At 42.9% G+C, this 14,172-nt stretch overlaps 1 protein-coding gene across 1 annotated transcript; it reads left to right on the forward strand.

Moving 5' to 3' along the window:
* Window positions 1-3,857: 3,857 nt before the first annotated feature.
* On the forward strand, window positions 3,858-10,016 carry TMEM52 (transmembrane protein 52). The gene is made up of 4 exons (XM_063353882.1): window positions 3,858-4,298; window positions 5,125-5,169; window positions 7,135-7,304; window positions 7,926-10,016. Exons 2-4 carry the CDS (start codon window positions 5,138-5,140, stop codon window positions 8,243-8,245), a joined length of 522 nt encoding a protein of 173 aa, XP_063209952.1. The 5' UTR covers window positions 3,858-4,298; window positions 5,125-5,137; the 3' UTR covers window positions 8,246-10,016.
* Window positions 10,017-14,172: the final 4,156 nt, after the last annotated feature.

A 14,172-nucleotide genomic window follows, 5' to 3' on the forward strand; every position in this document is an offset into this window, starting at 1 on the left:
ATCTACCAGCAACACCACCTCTGTCTAAGGAATCTTCCATTTCATAGAGGACAGGTACTGTAAATAAAAAAAAAAAGCATCCAAAGGATTAAAAAATTTTAAAAAATAAAGAATACATGTAAAGACTGTGACCATGTTTTAAAAATGCGGAGGTTGCTTGCAAGAATAAGAAAAATGCTTAGTAAGCAGAAAGGTGTATACGGGAGGAGTAGCTGGTCCCACAAACAGTATTTGCTTGGACACAGAATCTGGAAGACTCATAACAACTTCGAAGAGCTCTGGATGTGCCTGTTCAGCTGTAGAAGTTGGAGGGTCAAGCTCACAGCATTATATTGGTGCATTCAGAAAGTTAACCTGGGTGTAAAGAGCAGCTGCCATCGACCAGCTTAAGTGACAGTCTGTACTGAGTAGCCGTAAAGGTAAGCAAAGAGTGCAACCCATTTTTAACTGCATTCTTTGGACTTGATCTTGAAATATGAATAATTTCAGACTTCATAAGGTGCTGGGTCTCACTGGTCAGAGGTCCCATGCTGAAAGCTAAATGTGTATTCCTTCTCTCCAGGGGGAGTGTTGAACCATGATAATAAGAATAGGCTGCTATTTCTGGAGTAGTGAAAATAAAGAAAACTATGCTTGCAATACACCAGCTGACATTCTGAAAAGTGCTCATGGAAATCTGAGCATTTTTTATTCTCTTTCATGAGAGAAAAGCCTGTTATTTTATCTTGGGCCTCGAAAGTAATCATATTTAACTTCTTGGGGGCATAGCAGCTGATCCTTGCAGGATAGGCTTTTCCTTGCTGATTGGATTGGGTTTGTTCATTTGGCATACGGAGTACAATGTGCCCAGCTCTCGCATGAAGCAATGCTTGAGCCACGAGAGAGACAAGCTGATGTGAAAAGAAAACACAAATAGTCTGCTGTGGGAAAGCAGAGGCACTGTAAAACTTAACGCAGGCATGCAGACCATGCTGCTTCATCTGGAGCACAGCTAAAACTTAAAAAGTAAAAGCACAGTTACTTTTTCTGCAAAATACAATCCTTGGATGTCCCTTCTCATTCAAATGAGAATTACCACATTTCACCAAGGGATAGAAAACAGTGGGATCCTTTCCAGAAAGAAACAACTACTCCTCTGCTATATTTGCTGCAGTTCTTGGGCTTGATTTAGCATTTAAATGAAGTTTACCAATCTGTAGAAGAGTGGAGTAAACAGGTTTCCCTCACTAGCCATCTGACAGAGCTTGGTTCTTGACTAAGCCGACTGAAGTGTGGGAAACCCCGTGCCTAAACCCCATGACAGTTGTGTGTGTGCTGTTTCATCACCGGGACTCTTCACTTGCCTAAAACCTCTTGCTTACGTGTGTGGATGTTGCGCAAGCAAGCCAAGGATTCAATAATAGATCCGACTTCTAAACCAGAAATAAATAATTTCATTTAGATTAACATAGTTGCTTTTGCTATAATTTTAAGTGGTGCTGAACCTCTTTAGAATATTCATAATGCAAATTTGCAATCATCCGAGATGCACACTGTCAGGCTAATGAAAATTTGGGAATTCTATGTGGATGCTCCTACCTAAACAATTCTTATATATAGCATATATGAAAATAGCTTCTTGATCTTTCTCCGATACAAGAAATAGAAAATTGACTGAGATGACTGACTACTGGAAATGATTCTGCTAATTTAGACACACCAGGCTGAACTAGAAATAGTGGGTTTGTAGGTAATTCCTTGAGGACACAGCGGAGAGAGCTATTGCATTGCCGTTGCGTGGCTTAATGCCAAGTTCACAGCTACCAGAAGCAGCTCAACACAGCAGCTCTGGCCTTCGTGCAAGCTGATCTCTTGAAGAAGCAAAAAATCATGTTTAATACTGTGCTTCCAAAGCAGGTTATCAACAATCAGAGCACATTTATATTAAAATTACCAGGGGATTCTAAACATGTAATCTGATGTTTCTGTTTCCATACTACAGGACTCCACTAGGGCTCGAGCCCTTATTGTAAGAATAATATGGAAAATGTAACCTCAGAAATATATCTAAGCTTCCCAGAAGCTGAAGTTTTCAGCCCCTCTGACTGCACTTCTGAATGTTACGCTTTCAGACTGAGTTTTGCAACTGTGATTACTCTGGATCACTGGACACAGACTCTTTTGCTTTCAGATTTGGATCTAAATGCAAAGGTATACTTCTTGGCTCTGACGCAGCTCTAGTTTAATAAGAAAGCAATTCACATCCGTGTAGGATCTTTATAATCCTTAAAAGCTAGATCTAGCTCTTTTCTAAAACAGAAAGGAAGAGAGATAATAAGTACTAGAGTCATACACATCTTATTAATGCATGTTCTGCTTATCCAGTGACTCCAGAGATTGCTTCACACTTACAAATGCAGGTTTTCCTAAATGAGCAACGATCCCATGATGCTGAGCAGTCCTGTAGGGAAATACTTCAGTCAGCACACCACGTGCAATTACTGAGCCTCGAAACACTGGGTTTGAGCCTTATGGAGCAAAAGTAGGGAATGTCACCTGGAAAATGGTCTATTGAACCTGGAATTTCCAAGCAGTTTTGTCCATTGTTGTTCCCAATGGCACAACTGCCCCCAGTGTATTGGGGCTTATCCATGTTTCTCATAGAAGAAACCTCTGGCAACCCAAGTCCAAGTATATTCTCCTGTTGCGTTAAAATCTCAAAAAAAAAAACCCAAAACAAACCAACCTTGCATTTTGCCCCATTCTTGTTACTGGAGAAGCTTTTATACACGCACCCACACACACACCTCTGAGGATATCAGGGACCTCAACAGATAGGTCAAAATGCCATTCTTTTATTCGATCTTCCCCTTTCTTCTCCAGCTGAAATCTTTATAATTCATTGATTAGCTCCCCTTTCCGCTCTAGATGTCTTTCTTTTTGTTGCTTACCCAGTCATGTATCATGGTTGCCCTAATCCTGATCACCTTTTATATTTACTAACTTTTTTTTTGCCATGTAACTGACCTCTGCTATATTAGTGCTCCAAAGGTGTCTGACCTTTAAGTCACCTTCTATTATGAAGCAGAAATAATCCTTGCTCATTCATACGGTGGATACGCTTGACCTTTGTCACGTTTTGTTCTTCCCTGGTGACAGTAAGACTTCTGTAACTCATAGCAAGTCCTAACTGCTAAAGAGGCTTGGGGAGGGTTTTAACACTGTGGGCTACATAAAATCCTATTAAAATAGCTGGACTTTACACTGACGAGCAGGAAAGCTTACTCAGAGATGGGCCAAATTGTTATAATGATCAGTTCAACCACAGCAATGAAATATTTCCCAATGAAACTTCTACTGAAGAGCATTGACACTAGGCGTTTAGGATAATGATATGCAAGATTACCATAAAAACCATGAGATGTTTTAATTAAAACTCTACATTTGAAACGTTGGACATAGTTAAATTATTTTGGAGCAAACCAGTCTTCAGAGAGCAGTCAATACCCTTTCATTCCATGTGTTCAATACCCTTTCATTCCATGTGTTCATTCCACGTTCCGTGTGTTTTAACAAGACTAATGGTTGTCTTTTCCAAACCTTTGTTTCTTTCTACTATTTTTCATACCTAGTTTCTCATTCCTTTTTCATTTCTCCTTCAAAATGTCTCTGACACTCACAGGCGCAGGCAGCTTGTTCGGCTGCCGTGTACCCGGTGCCTTTCCTTCTCTTAAGAACGGCGCCGAGTAGCGGTCCCAGACCCGCCGGGGAGGTCTCCCAAAGCGGGTTTCCCCCCGGGCCGACTCCCTTCGCGTCCCCCTCCCCGACCCCACGGCGAGGGCGGACCGCGGGGCCGCGGCGGGGGGAGCGGGGCGGCTCTGCCCCTCCCGCCGGGCCGGGCCCCGCTCCCCCGGCGGCTCTGCCTCCCGGGCGGCGGCCGCGGGGACGGATCGAGCCGGGGGCGGCGGTTGCCGTCGGTCGCCCCCGCCGCCGGGCGAGGGCACGGCCGGCCCAGTGACGGCCCCCGCGTGATAGCGGGCGGGGATTTATGCGGCTCCCCCAGGCGCGGGTGTCCCCTTTCCTGTCCCCCGTCGGCGTCCGGGCGCCGCGGCCGCTCGTCCTTGAGGAGCCGCCTGTCGCCGGGCTCAGCGCGGAGACCCAGCGGCGGCTGTGCCCGCACCGCGGGGCTCTGCTCGGCTCAGGCAGCAGATGAACGAGGTGCTGCTGCTCCCCGGGCCGCCCGCTTCACCGATTCTGCTTTTCCCCCCTTCCTAGGAATCGCTCTGTTCTCCTGAGAACAACCGCAAGAACTCTGATCAGTGAGTAATCAAAAATTTTCAAATGTCTGTTACCAGCTCTGCTCCCAGCGAGATGGAGTGACATTACCAGACCAGGACGAGGACTTACTGACGGCCAGCTGTTACCGCTATTTTTTTGATCTCCAAGATCGTTACCAACTTACAGTTCTGACTTGGCTGGCCTTGCTCTCTAGGCTAAGGTGAACGATCTTCTCTACAAACTGACTCTGAAGAGTCATCTGCTGAAAAGGCAGTTTGCAAATTCTCTTCTGTGGCCAAAAGCCTCACTCTGTTACATGAAATCCATTACGTGCAATTCACTGCCTACAATAGTGCTAATAGCTGGGCTCCTGCAATGTAATAGAAGCTGTTCCCCTTTTTTTGTACTGTAAGTAAGTCTGAAAAAAACACTCCTGGTTGTATTTGAGCTATGAAAAAGTAATTTAAAAATAAGTGGGGGAAGCGGGCAGTAGGCTGGCATTTTCAGATAGGCCTATTAGGTACCTCATCTCCGTTAACTTTAAATAACTCTTTGATATGTTTTTTGAGAATCCAGCATGTGTAGCTCTCCCTCCCACACAACAGTAAAGCACCGCTTTGGAAAAACTTCTATTGACTCAGATGCCAACTTTTACAGTGGGACTATTTGTATGTTCTCAGCCGGAGTAATGTTACAAGTATGAAGAACAGCCCTCTGAAACTAAACCTAAAGGGGTTTTGCTCCATACTCTTACTGGTTGCTTTCCATTTTTCACCTCAGAAATCACATGAAATGTATTCCCTGTCACACATTCACTGTTTGACTGTAGATATTTAAATCAGTGAATCATCTTCCCTTTCTTCACAGATGCTCTCGGAACATGTCTAATTGGACAAGTCTGTGGTATATCTGGTAAGTTTATTATTAATCTTACTAGCCCAGAATAATTTGAAAGTTATTATGAACAGTAATTTTGGTAAGGTAATGGAAACGCTCTTCTCAGGCAGGACGGAGGAAAGGGTTTCTCCTCGGCTTTATGAAAGCTCCCAGTGGAATCTATTGCAGATGAGACCACAGGGGAGATAAGGTGTCGGGCAGGGTACAGCATTCACTAGGGATGTGTCATCTTTCCTTTCCGAGAACCCCACGGTGTGACTGTGGGGCTTGTTTGTTTTTCCAAAATAGACTGAACAGGGGCAGCTACGCAGCACGGAGCCAGGGCTCAGCGCTGCACTGCCCAACGCCCAGCCCTCACCTCTCCCCCCGCCAGGAACAGAGATCCTTGGCTTCTAGCGTTGCGTTTTCATCCTGAACTCAACCTGATTACAAACCCATTTGCTGGCTGTCTGCATGACTGAAAGGGGGGAAATAGTGATAAGTAAGAGGGTAAGCTCTTGTCACAAGTGGTTTTGCCTCTTGCCTGACACATGCATTACAGGTATCCTAACGTTATTTTTATAGCTTGCATTCTGACAACATAGTAACATAGCAGAGTGAGTTGGTTATGTTTAGCTGTCATTCAGTCTGGACTAATTTCAGTTGATATTCTTTGCTTCCTTAGAACTGATACATAGAACTGTTTAAAAATACATACTCATAAAATATTTTAAGAAGGCTGCTGTAATTAGGCAGCATTGAAATCGTGAGAGCTAATGAGCTAGTGCTGAGATTCATACAGCTGAGATGCCTTCACCTAGGTGACTTCTGCCCTCCTCAGAGGCAGCAGTGTGTGCAGCACGATGATTTCCCAGGGCACACCAGTATGCTGCTGGTGGAGAGTCAGGAAATCCCAACAGGCTGGCAACGAGGTAACACTCCTCGCACTGGAGGAACGTTCCATGGCCAGGTTCCAGCAGGGCAGCACGTTCTTCTCACACATGGTTTTAAGGTGCCTGAACGTGTTTTTCTAAAACAATAATTTGCAAGAAAATGCATGAAATTTGTGGAATTTTGAGGCCCACAAATCCAACCTTCATACTGAGTGTAGTCTTTGTGTGTATCTAATCCTCATACTAATAGAAATATACTGTTGTTAAACTAAATAAAACAGTTATTGAAGAAATATTTGTTTTGGAATCATGATTCTTATGGGCAAATACTACCTTTGGTTTGGAAAAAATAATAGAAGGCTACTGAGGCCATTTTTATACATATTTAGGGTGGAATACAATCCTAATGAGAAATTCAGCAGCATGATCTGTCACACAGTAATTCCTGTCAAGCTGCTATGAATTTACTCCCACTTTGTCCTTGGACCTACTTCTTTACAGGACTTTCAAGCATTTCTTATTACCTCATCTTCTTGTGCCATGTCCTACTGCTCCCCTCGCTCCTGGGAAGAGTGGGTTCATTTGAGAAACTGGGGGGCGGGAAGGTAGAGTTTCAACTGAGAGAACCTGAAACACTAGCGTGTCGACCTACGTACATTACGAATTGTTAAACAATAAACCTTGTTAAACGATAGCTAGAGATAGAATTGTGTCTTCAAGACATACAGCAAAATATAATCTCTGTGCTCATTTATAAATATAGGTCCTAGACTTCCAAAAGTTTGTACTTGTATTTCCCTCCATGTAATACCCGCTGTTACTATTGACAGTGGAGCCACTCTCACTGCATATAAGCTGAAAATACAACCCAGAGTAATTAACATTACAGCATCTGTGAGCCAGAACGGATTGTTCCGATGGTCGGTAGTAGTTCAACTTGTGATTAGGTGCTTGTGAGCCAACTTTCTAATTCAGGATCAGCACCCATTCAGAACTAAGCCTAGGAAGTTTGGCCTGTCTTCACCTGTTTTAGAGTGAAATTACTTTCAGCTCTGGAAGAAGTTAAACATGAGCAATGAAATCATGGTATTCTCCCTCCTCCTCTAAGGTTAATCTTGCTGACCGTGTTCCTGCTCTTGCTCTGTGGGATCACAGCAAGCTGCATCAAATTCTGCTGCCGGAAGAAGAGGCCTCCAGTTGAGACCTTCTCTAGGCACCCTTACGATTTGACAGCTATTGCTATCGACAGTGACAGCACTGCCCACAGCACCGTCACCTGTAAGTATCCTCCAGGAGCCAACTATTCAACAGTGCTTTGCTGTTGAACGTGTGCCTAGAATTCTGTGTCTGGCCACTGCAATACGGGGGCTTTCGGATGTACTCCCAGAACAACTTTCAGCCCCACAGGGTGGGCAAGAGAGACAAAGGAAGGTCATCAGGGCACACAGTGAGTGAGTGCAGAAGAGAAGTAGGATTTAACACTACAGATGTTAAAATAAAGTCCGTAGTGGGTTAACCGCTTATGTGTCGTCTCCCACATCTGTTCTTATTGCCATTCCCTCATTTTTTAAACTTTTTTGCCCACCTCATTGTCCATCTACAAACCTGACTGAAACTATCTCTGTTACAACATATATATTCTATGTCAGGTGTTTCACAATAATTATTGGATAGTGATATGCAGAGACATTTTCTCTCTGACTGCTTTCTTTTGGAGAATGTATAGATTCCATCACAGGTAATTCTATACTGATAGGTTGTAGTATATAGTGCTAGTGCATATGTTCTGACACCACAAAAATGAGTCCATAATTTCTTGGAGAAATGCAGGATTAGCCCTTTATGTATCAGCATTCCATGCAAGTGATTAATTTTTTTTTTAATTCCTTTTCTTCACAGCATATAGCTCATGGCAGTACCCTCTAACTGCCCCTGTTCATTCAATATTTGTGGATATGGATAAGAACACTGTGTCCCCTCCAGCTTACACTCTCTACGCAATGGAGTTGCCACCTTCTTATGATGAAGCTGTCCAAATGGGAAAACAATACAATGAAGTAGCACGGATAAGCCAGAAACTCAATGACATCCCTGGAGAGGTGACACCAGGTGGGCTGAGTCCTGTCCAGTATTCACCTGATACGATCAACAGAGATCCAGCAACACAGGCAAATTCAGGAAATCCAGAAGATGCAACACAAGAAGAGCCACGGCTCTGACTCCTTTCAGATGGGGATTAAAGGAAGGGAAGGACAGTCAGAGTTAAAGACGACGTGAAGAGTTTGGTTTTATAGGCAGGTTATGATGGAAAGATGTTTCCTCTCATGCCCTCGTGATGATCTGTCAGTCAGAAGAAATGTTTTCTGTGACTGCTGTAATCTCCTGGTAAAGCTTCTTCAAGGATGTGAAGTGAAGTAAAAGGGCAGCAGTTTAAAAATGCCTATAAAAGTGGGATATGAATACTTGTTCGTCTTCTGATTAAAAAAAAAATAAAAAAATTCCTTGTGTCCAGCATATGGCAATAAAAAAGGTCAGGGGAATTTTGCCGTCTTGGGAACACACACGAAGAGTCAGACCAGTACAAACAGCAAGTTGTTGTTCTGGAACAGAAGCTTCCCAAACTGGAATCGAAAGGGGAATTCTTGCAAGTCACACTGAACGGCCGCTGAAGCTTCTCTTCTTCTGAGATCTTTTGCTGGAGTGCACATTGCTACAGAACAGCACATGTTCCTGAAACTGCAGGAAGACGGCAAACAAGGATGGGAAAGTGTGGAAGGAAATGCATTAAGTGATGTTTCACAACTAGAGACAAGGAATCAGACAGATAAGAAAAGATACGTATTTTTTTGTTGGTCAGGAAGGGATTGTTTTTTTTGAAGTTTTTTAGATCTTTAAACTTCTGTTTTCAAGATGAGCTGGCTCGTGGGTGTGATCTTTTTATTGCTTATTTTTGCCAGTTAAAGTACAAATTAGTCTCGGAGACACTTGCACGCAGGGTTAAGTATTACTAATGTGTTTCAAATATTCATCAAATATTTCAAAGATGCCTTTATACTTTGTTATCTGCTCCAGTGTCAGGGTCTCAGTCAGTACAGAAAAGAAAACATCAAAGATTCCTGGCAGCTTTGGCCAGTTTAGTACGTAGACGCACTCAGCAATGTGCAGGATGAAACAAAGCGTGCTCTAGCTGTGCCATCTAGGATAAGCTATAAATACAAAATACCATAGAACAGGCTGGGTAAAAGTGCAAAGAAATTACTCTTTAGGGATGATTCTTCCTGAAGTACTGATAACAAAGATGACTGCTATGCATCTTTTTAATACTGGGAGCTTGGAGCTGATCACAGTGGTCTCGGCCCAGACAAAAACATGGGCTCTGAGAGGCCTTTTTTTAAATGACAGCTCTTTCCCTTTCTTGCCCCTCCCATATTCCAAATTGTATGATTTTTTTCCACTCCTGAGTAGCGATTTTTTTTTAATCCACTTTAGCAAGGTGCTAATTTGGCCGCCTTTAAGAGAGCGATCTGCGGGATTGTTCATTGCTATGGGATTATCTATGGCATAAGAGCAGGAATGAAAGCATGTGCACGAGGCGCTATTAACAAATGTGACGTGACGGTCTTCATTTCTGCTGAAGCTGCTCTGGTAGCCATGAAGAGGGGCTACCTGCTGCAAATATTTAGGAGTCTGTCATTAATAAGCAGTAGAAGTGGTGGGCACAAAATATTGCACAGCTTTTAGAAGATTATTCTCTGACAACCGTTACTGCAAGACCTACCCTGGAAATGAGCACCAATGATTTAAAAATGAAGATCTCTCTGCCAGCCAACAGGACTGAGCCTAGAATCTCTGTTACACGTTCATGGTGTGTGAGCTGTTCATGAGTCCGGCTCCCTAGAGAAGTGTTAGTTCTATATTTAACTTGCGTATAGCTTACTATGCGGGTTGCAGGGAAAGATTGGTTTAATAAATCTGCTTCTCTTCTCTCTCTTCTCTGTCCTTCATAATTATACTTCTCCAGTTTTATTCTCTCCTCTGCCTTCTTCTTCTGTGTCAAGATGGACACTAGGCTATCTGGATGTCTTTAGCTGGAAGAGCAATATATGCCCAGGCCTGGGTGTCCCCAGGCCACAGATACAGCAGACGTATTTTTATATATTGAACTTTTCCATCAGGGTAGTACTCTGAAACAAATCCGATGCCTTTTCAAAGAATTATCTATTGGAGGGAAATGGCTGAGTGCTCACTCACGAATAGAAACAGGAATATAAAAACAGGCAAACGAAAAACCAGTGACGGACACAAGAGGGCAGCGCTTCACTTCACTTTTCAGCGCATTGCGTTGTATCACCCCTGGGAACAGCTTTGCAAGAGACAAGCTCTTGGCGCTGCAAAGCAGTGAGAGCACTTCCGAGGCTCGGTTTTGCTCAGTCCTTCAGAGGTTGCTCTGCAGCGCAAGGACGGAGTTTGCTTGAGGAGGACGGGGGAATAATCGCAACGGTTTGACTTCCCTCCGTGCTTCGGCTTGCACAACGCTTCTGTCTCGTGGGCTGTCAGCAGCACCTGACAGGGTATCCACCAAACTGCAAGGAGATCTGCTTCCATTTGGCTATGGGGGATGATAGTTCTAACTGCAAGACCCCAGTCAAGCCCCTAAATGCCCATGGCGTGCTCACAAATCCAATCTGACTCCGTTACCACCTTGATTAATAGAAAACCCTGTCTCACTCTGGGGCACCTCAGGTGCCAGTCTAGCCTAGTTAGAATTGCCCTGCAGTAATCTGTCCCTAATTGCATATTCCCACAAGTTATTATCCAGACTAAAAGAAAACAACTGGACTTGACTCTTCTTTATGAAAGTACAGAGTAGGCAGAGAGGGGCTAATGCTGCTGGAATTGCGTTTCCGTGTGTGTATGTAGGAAGCAAGTGTCATTTGACACAGCATAGTGAATAAAGCACTTAGTTTTTTCCCTGACTTCCTAGGAAGAAGGGCATCATCTGGTGTTTTCTTTCTAACACCTAAGGAACAGTCTTGTGTTTTGCCCTGACTCTTGCCTTATAATATGGTTCATTAATTCAAACATAAACTCTTTTTTAACATAAACTACTGACCTAATCAGTCTGCAGGCACACAGAATTTTCTTTGCACATCAAAAGCAGCTCAGTTTGCTCCTCACAATGTTTTCAATAGTGATGTCTCAGCCCTTTATCAAAATCACCTGACTCCTCACAGAAAGCTGATAATCAAAGCTGTCCCTGGCCCTCTGTCTTCGAGGAGGCAGATTACCCCCACAACTGTTCATTATTTACGCCTCCACTTAACAGGCTTCTTCAGCTCAACAGCATTGCAGAATTCATATCTCTCCAGACAGAAATTTACAAATTCTGTTTAAACTCCTGGAGCAACCAAAGAGCTCTCTTCCATCCTGAGAACAGTTTATATTTGGGTCGAAAGTCCAGTTCATCAATTGGAATCACTGTTGTGTGTAGGAACACAGTGAGAGAAAATGAGCCCTTAACAAACTAATGTCAGAAAAAAGAATTAAAAGGGTGGTCTCTTGAATCCCGGTCTACACAAGCAACAGCTTGAAAATGTTGCTCCTATATGCCTTACGTAACCCGCAAAACAGCAGGGAAGAGAATGGAAACGAGCGTTCATTGATCACCTGGGTCTTTTCTGTTTAATTGGGCAAGTCAGGGAAAGACAGACTTTCTTGTTATTAATGCCTATTAAAAAAGGCTCAGTTACCAGCTTCTACTTGATGTGCATTTTTGCAATATGACTGGAAGAGGACACTATGAGCTCCTAACCCTGCTGCGTGGTAAGTTAAAATTAACTTCCTTTTCTTAACTGATATTTTAAAACTCACTAACCAAATCCAAAAATGTGGAATGGAGATTAACATTCTATCTTCATTTCTACTACTGTTTTCCCTAAAATTTTCTCTTTTGACTTTCGCTTTGTGTTCCAAAAAGCTCTGTTTACCTCTCGGTGTGGGATCTGACTTTATAATCCTAGAAAATTTTGTTTTGTTGCCGATGCTGTGAGTGAGGCTCAGACAGCAAATGGGACACTTTCAAAAGCTCCCAGCCTAGATAGACCTGGTGTTCCTCTGTGCTTATTCTACTGAGTGTGTAAAGGGGAAAGGAGGGATAGGACTATTCTTAAACTTTACTTGTTTTTACTAGATATGATGACTGGGTCCCTGGTTTCGTCAGTGAAAGTATTTGGAATGTAAATGATTAGTTTGCCTTTAGATTTGGATTCTGCACTATTGAAGTCAGAGGAAACAAAATGAAATGCTGCCACAGAAAAAGAGCCCAGTTTATGTTCAGTTTTATTCCTCTTAGCCACATGTACTTTCCTTTTTGCATTTCCAAACAGGCGTGACAAGTCTCAACTCCTGGTCAGAAATCTCAGAAACTGTAGGCTCTTTAAGAGCCATAAGATGGCATCCAGAGGCGGGTGTGTATCAGTCTGTATATCAGAGAAATGAAGTGATCTCACACATCCCTCTGAATTCCTTGAACAGCGGAAGTCATGGAGCCTGGTTTTCTAGATTTCTAAATCTTATGACAGACTTCACTAACATTTAAGAATACGTAACCTTCAGTAGAAGCTTTCCTTATGATTAGGACATGCATAAGATCTTTCTTGTGTGCATTCTCCAGTGCCTAGTGAGGGTGAGCTCATGCTGGAGTCTTTCCTTCAGTGGGGGTAGAGAACAGTGCCTGTTTTCATGAAACATTTAGAAGCTTCGTGTCTTTGAAACCTCCAGTTCTCTATCACCTTGCTTGAAATCAGTCAGTGGATTCAGAAATTATTGGCTGAGTGTGGCAAGTGGAAGGAGGGGAGAAAGGACACAGATCTGACAGTGTGATCACAAAACCTCACTTCTATAAGAAACCAGGTTTAAAAAGAACATCAAGTGGGAGGCTTGGTCCCACAGCAGGTTATGCTCAGCTGGATGGAGGATCTCAGAATTCTCATTTGTCAGCCCAGTGTTTTTCACCGTCACTACATCCGCTCAAGTCTGATTATATCCACACAAGCTTTGTGACGTCTCTAACGGAAAAGCCCCTCTCTGTAATTACCCAAAATGCATTTTCAATTGTGATTTGAATTTGGTGCTCATTTGGCACTGCTCCGTGTGCAATTTTGCTTCTTTCACTTGTTCAAAATTATTGTTTTACTAGTTATTTTCTGTTGTTATTTGCTGGCTGTGTGAAAGAGCCCATGATGGGGACATGTACTGCCAGAGGAGCCAGTGCCTACATCACTGTCACAGCTTGCAGCCCTGTCTCTCTCCTCTCTCACACGCATGCACTCATCATGAGCACTTGTGCTCAGAAAGAAAATGCAGACTTGGAAGTAAATTGCCTCAATAATTCATAGGCTTTATAGCCCAGAGCAAATTATACCTTGGCTCTGTTGTGAAATTCAGGTTGCAAATCCCTTTATAGCCAAACTCGTTAACAATATAAGTAAAGCGGTACATCTATAATGGCTTTTACAATCGATGCATTGTAATCTTTGGAGAGTATTAAGTGGTAAACCTGCAGCATCCAGAGTGAAGCACCAATGGGGTCTGGATACAGTAAGAGTCAGAGAAAAAACATCTATTTTTCTGCTTTGCGGTTGCCTTTGTCTGCCTTGCTGCCCCAAAATAGCTTAGAGGGTTTGGTTTGTTTGTTTTCTAACTGCATTTCAACTTTATCAGATGCAGTTTTTGAGGGAAAAGAATCACTGCTGTTGCCAGTACTGATGAATGGGACAATTAGACACATGTGTGAAACCTGCTCACTTATGGAATAAAATAACTCTCACAAAATCCCTTCCGGATTCTTACTCTTAGCTGTCTCCTGGCTCTGATTCTAATAATCTTTATCTGTTGGAACTATTTTTGCTTAGGGAGACATTTACTAATTTTGCTACAAATAGCAGAGGTTCTTTCCTTTACCCACAACTAAAATTGAAATGGCGAGAGAAGCCTTTGAATCATATTTGGAGCAGACTATGAAAACAAAGTATCATAGGGGAATTGTGCTCTATAAAAATGGAGAAGACAATAAATGTTTTATGAAACAGTACATCCTAAGGTTAAATCCAATGCACAAAAAAAGCTTAGGTGCAAAACCACATCA

The sequence above is a fragment of the Chroicocephalus ridibundus genome, chromosome 16, assembly GCF_963924245.1.
Source record: "Chroicocephalus ridibundus chromosome 16, bChrRid1.1, whole genome shotgun sequence".
Classification (NCBI taxonomy): domain Eukaryota; kingdom Metazoa; phylum Chordata; class Aves; order Charadriiformes; family Laridae; genus Chroicocephalus; species Chroicocephalus ridibundus.

Bases quoted from the DNA above. Each gene is read 5' to 3' on its own strand.
- TMEM52 (XM_063353882.1), top strand. From the start codon at position 5,138: ATGTCTAATTGGACAAGTCTGTGGTATATCTG. The intron at 5,170-7,134 runs GTAAGTTTATTA...TCCTCCTCTAAG, and splicing joins ACAAGTCTGTGGTATATCTG to GTTAATCTTGCTGACCGTGT. The intron at 7,305-7,925 runs GTAAGTATCCTC...TTTTCTTCACAG, and splicing joins TGCCCACAGCACCGTCACCT to CATATAGCTCATGGCAGTAC.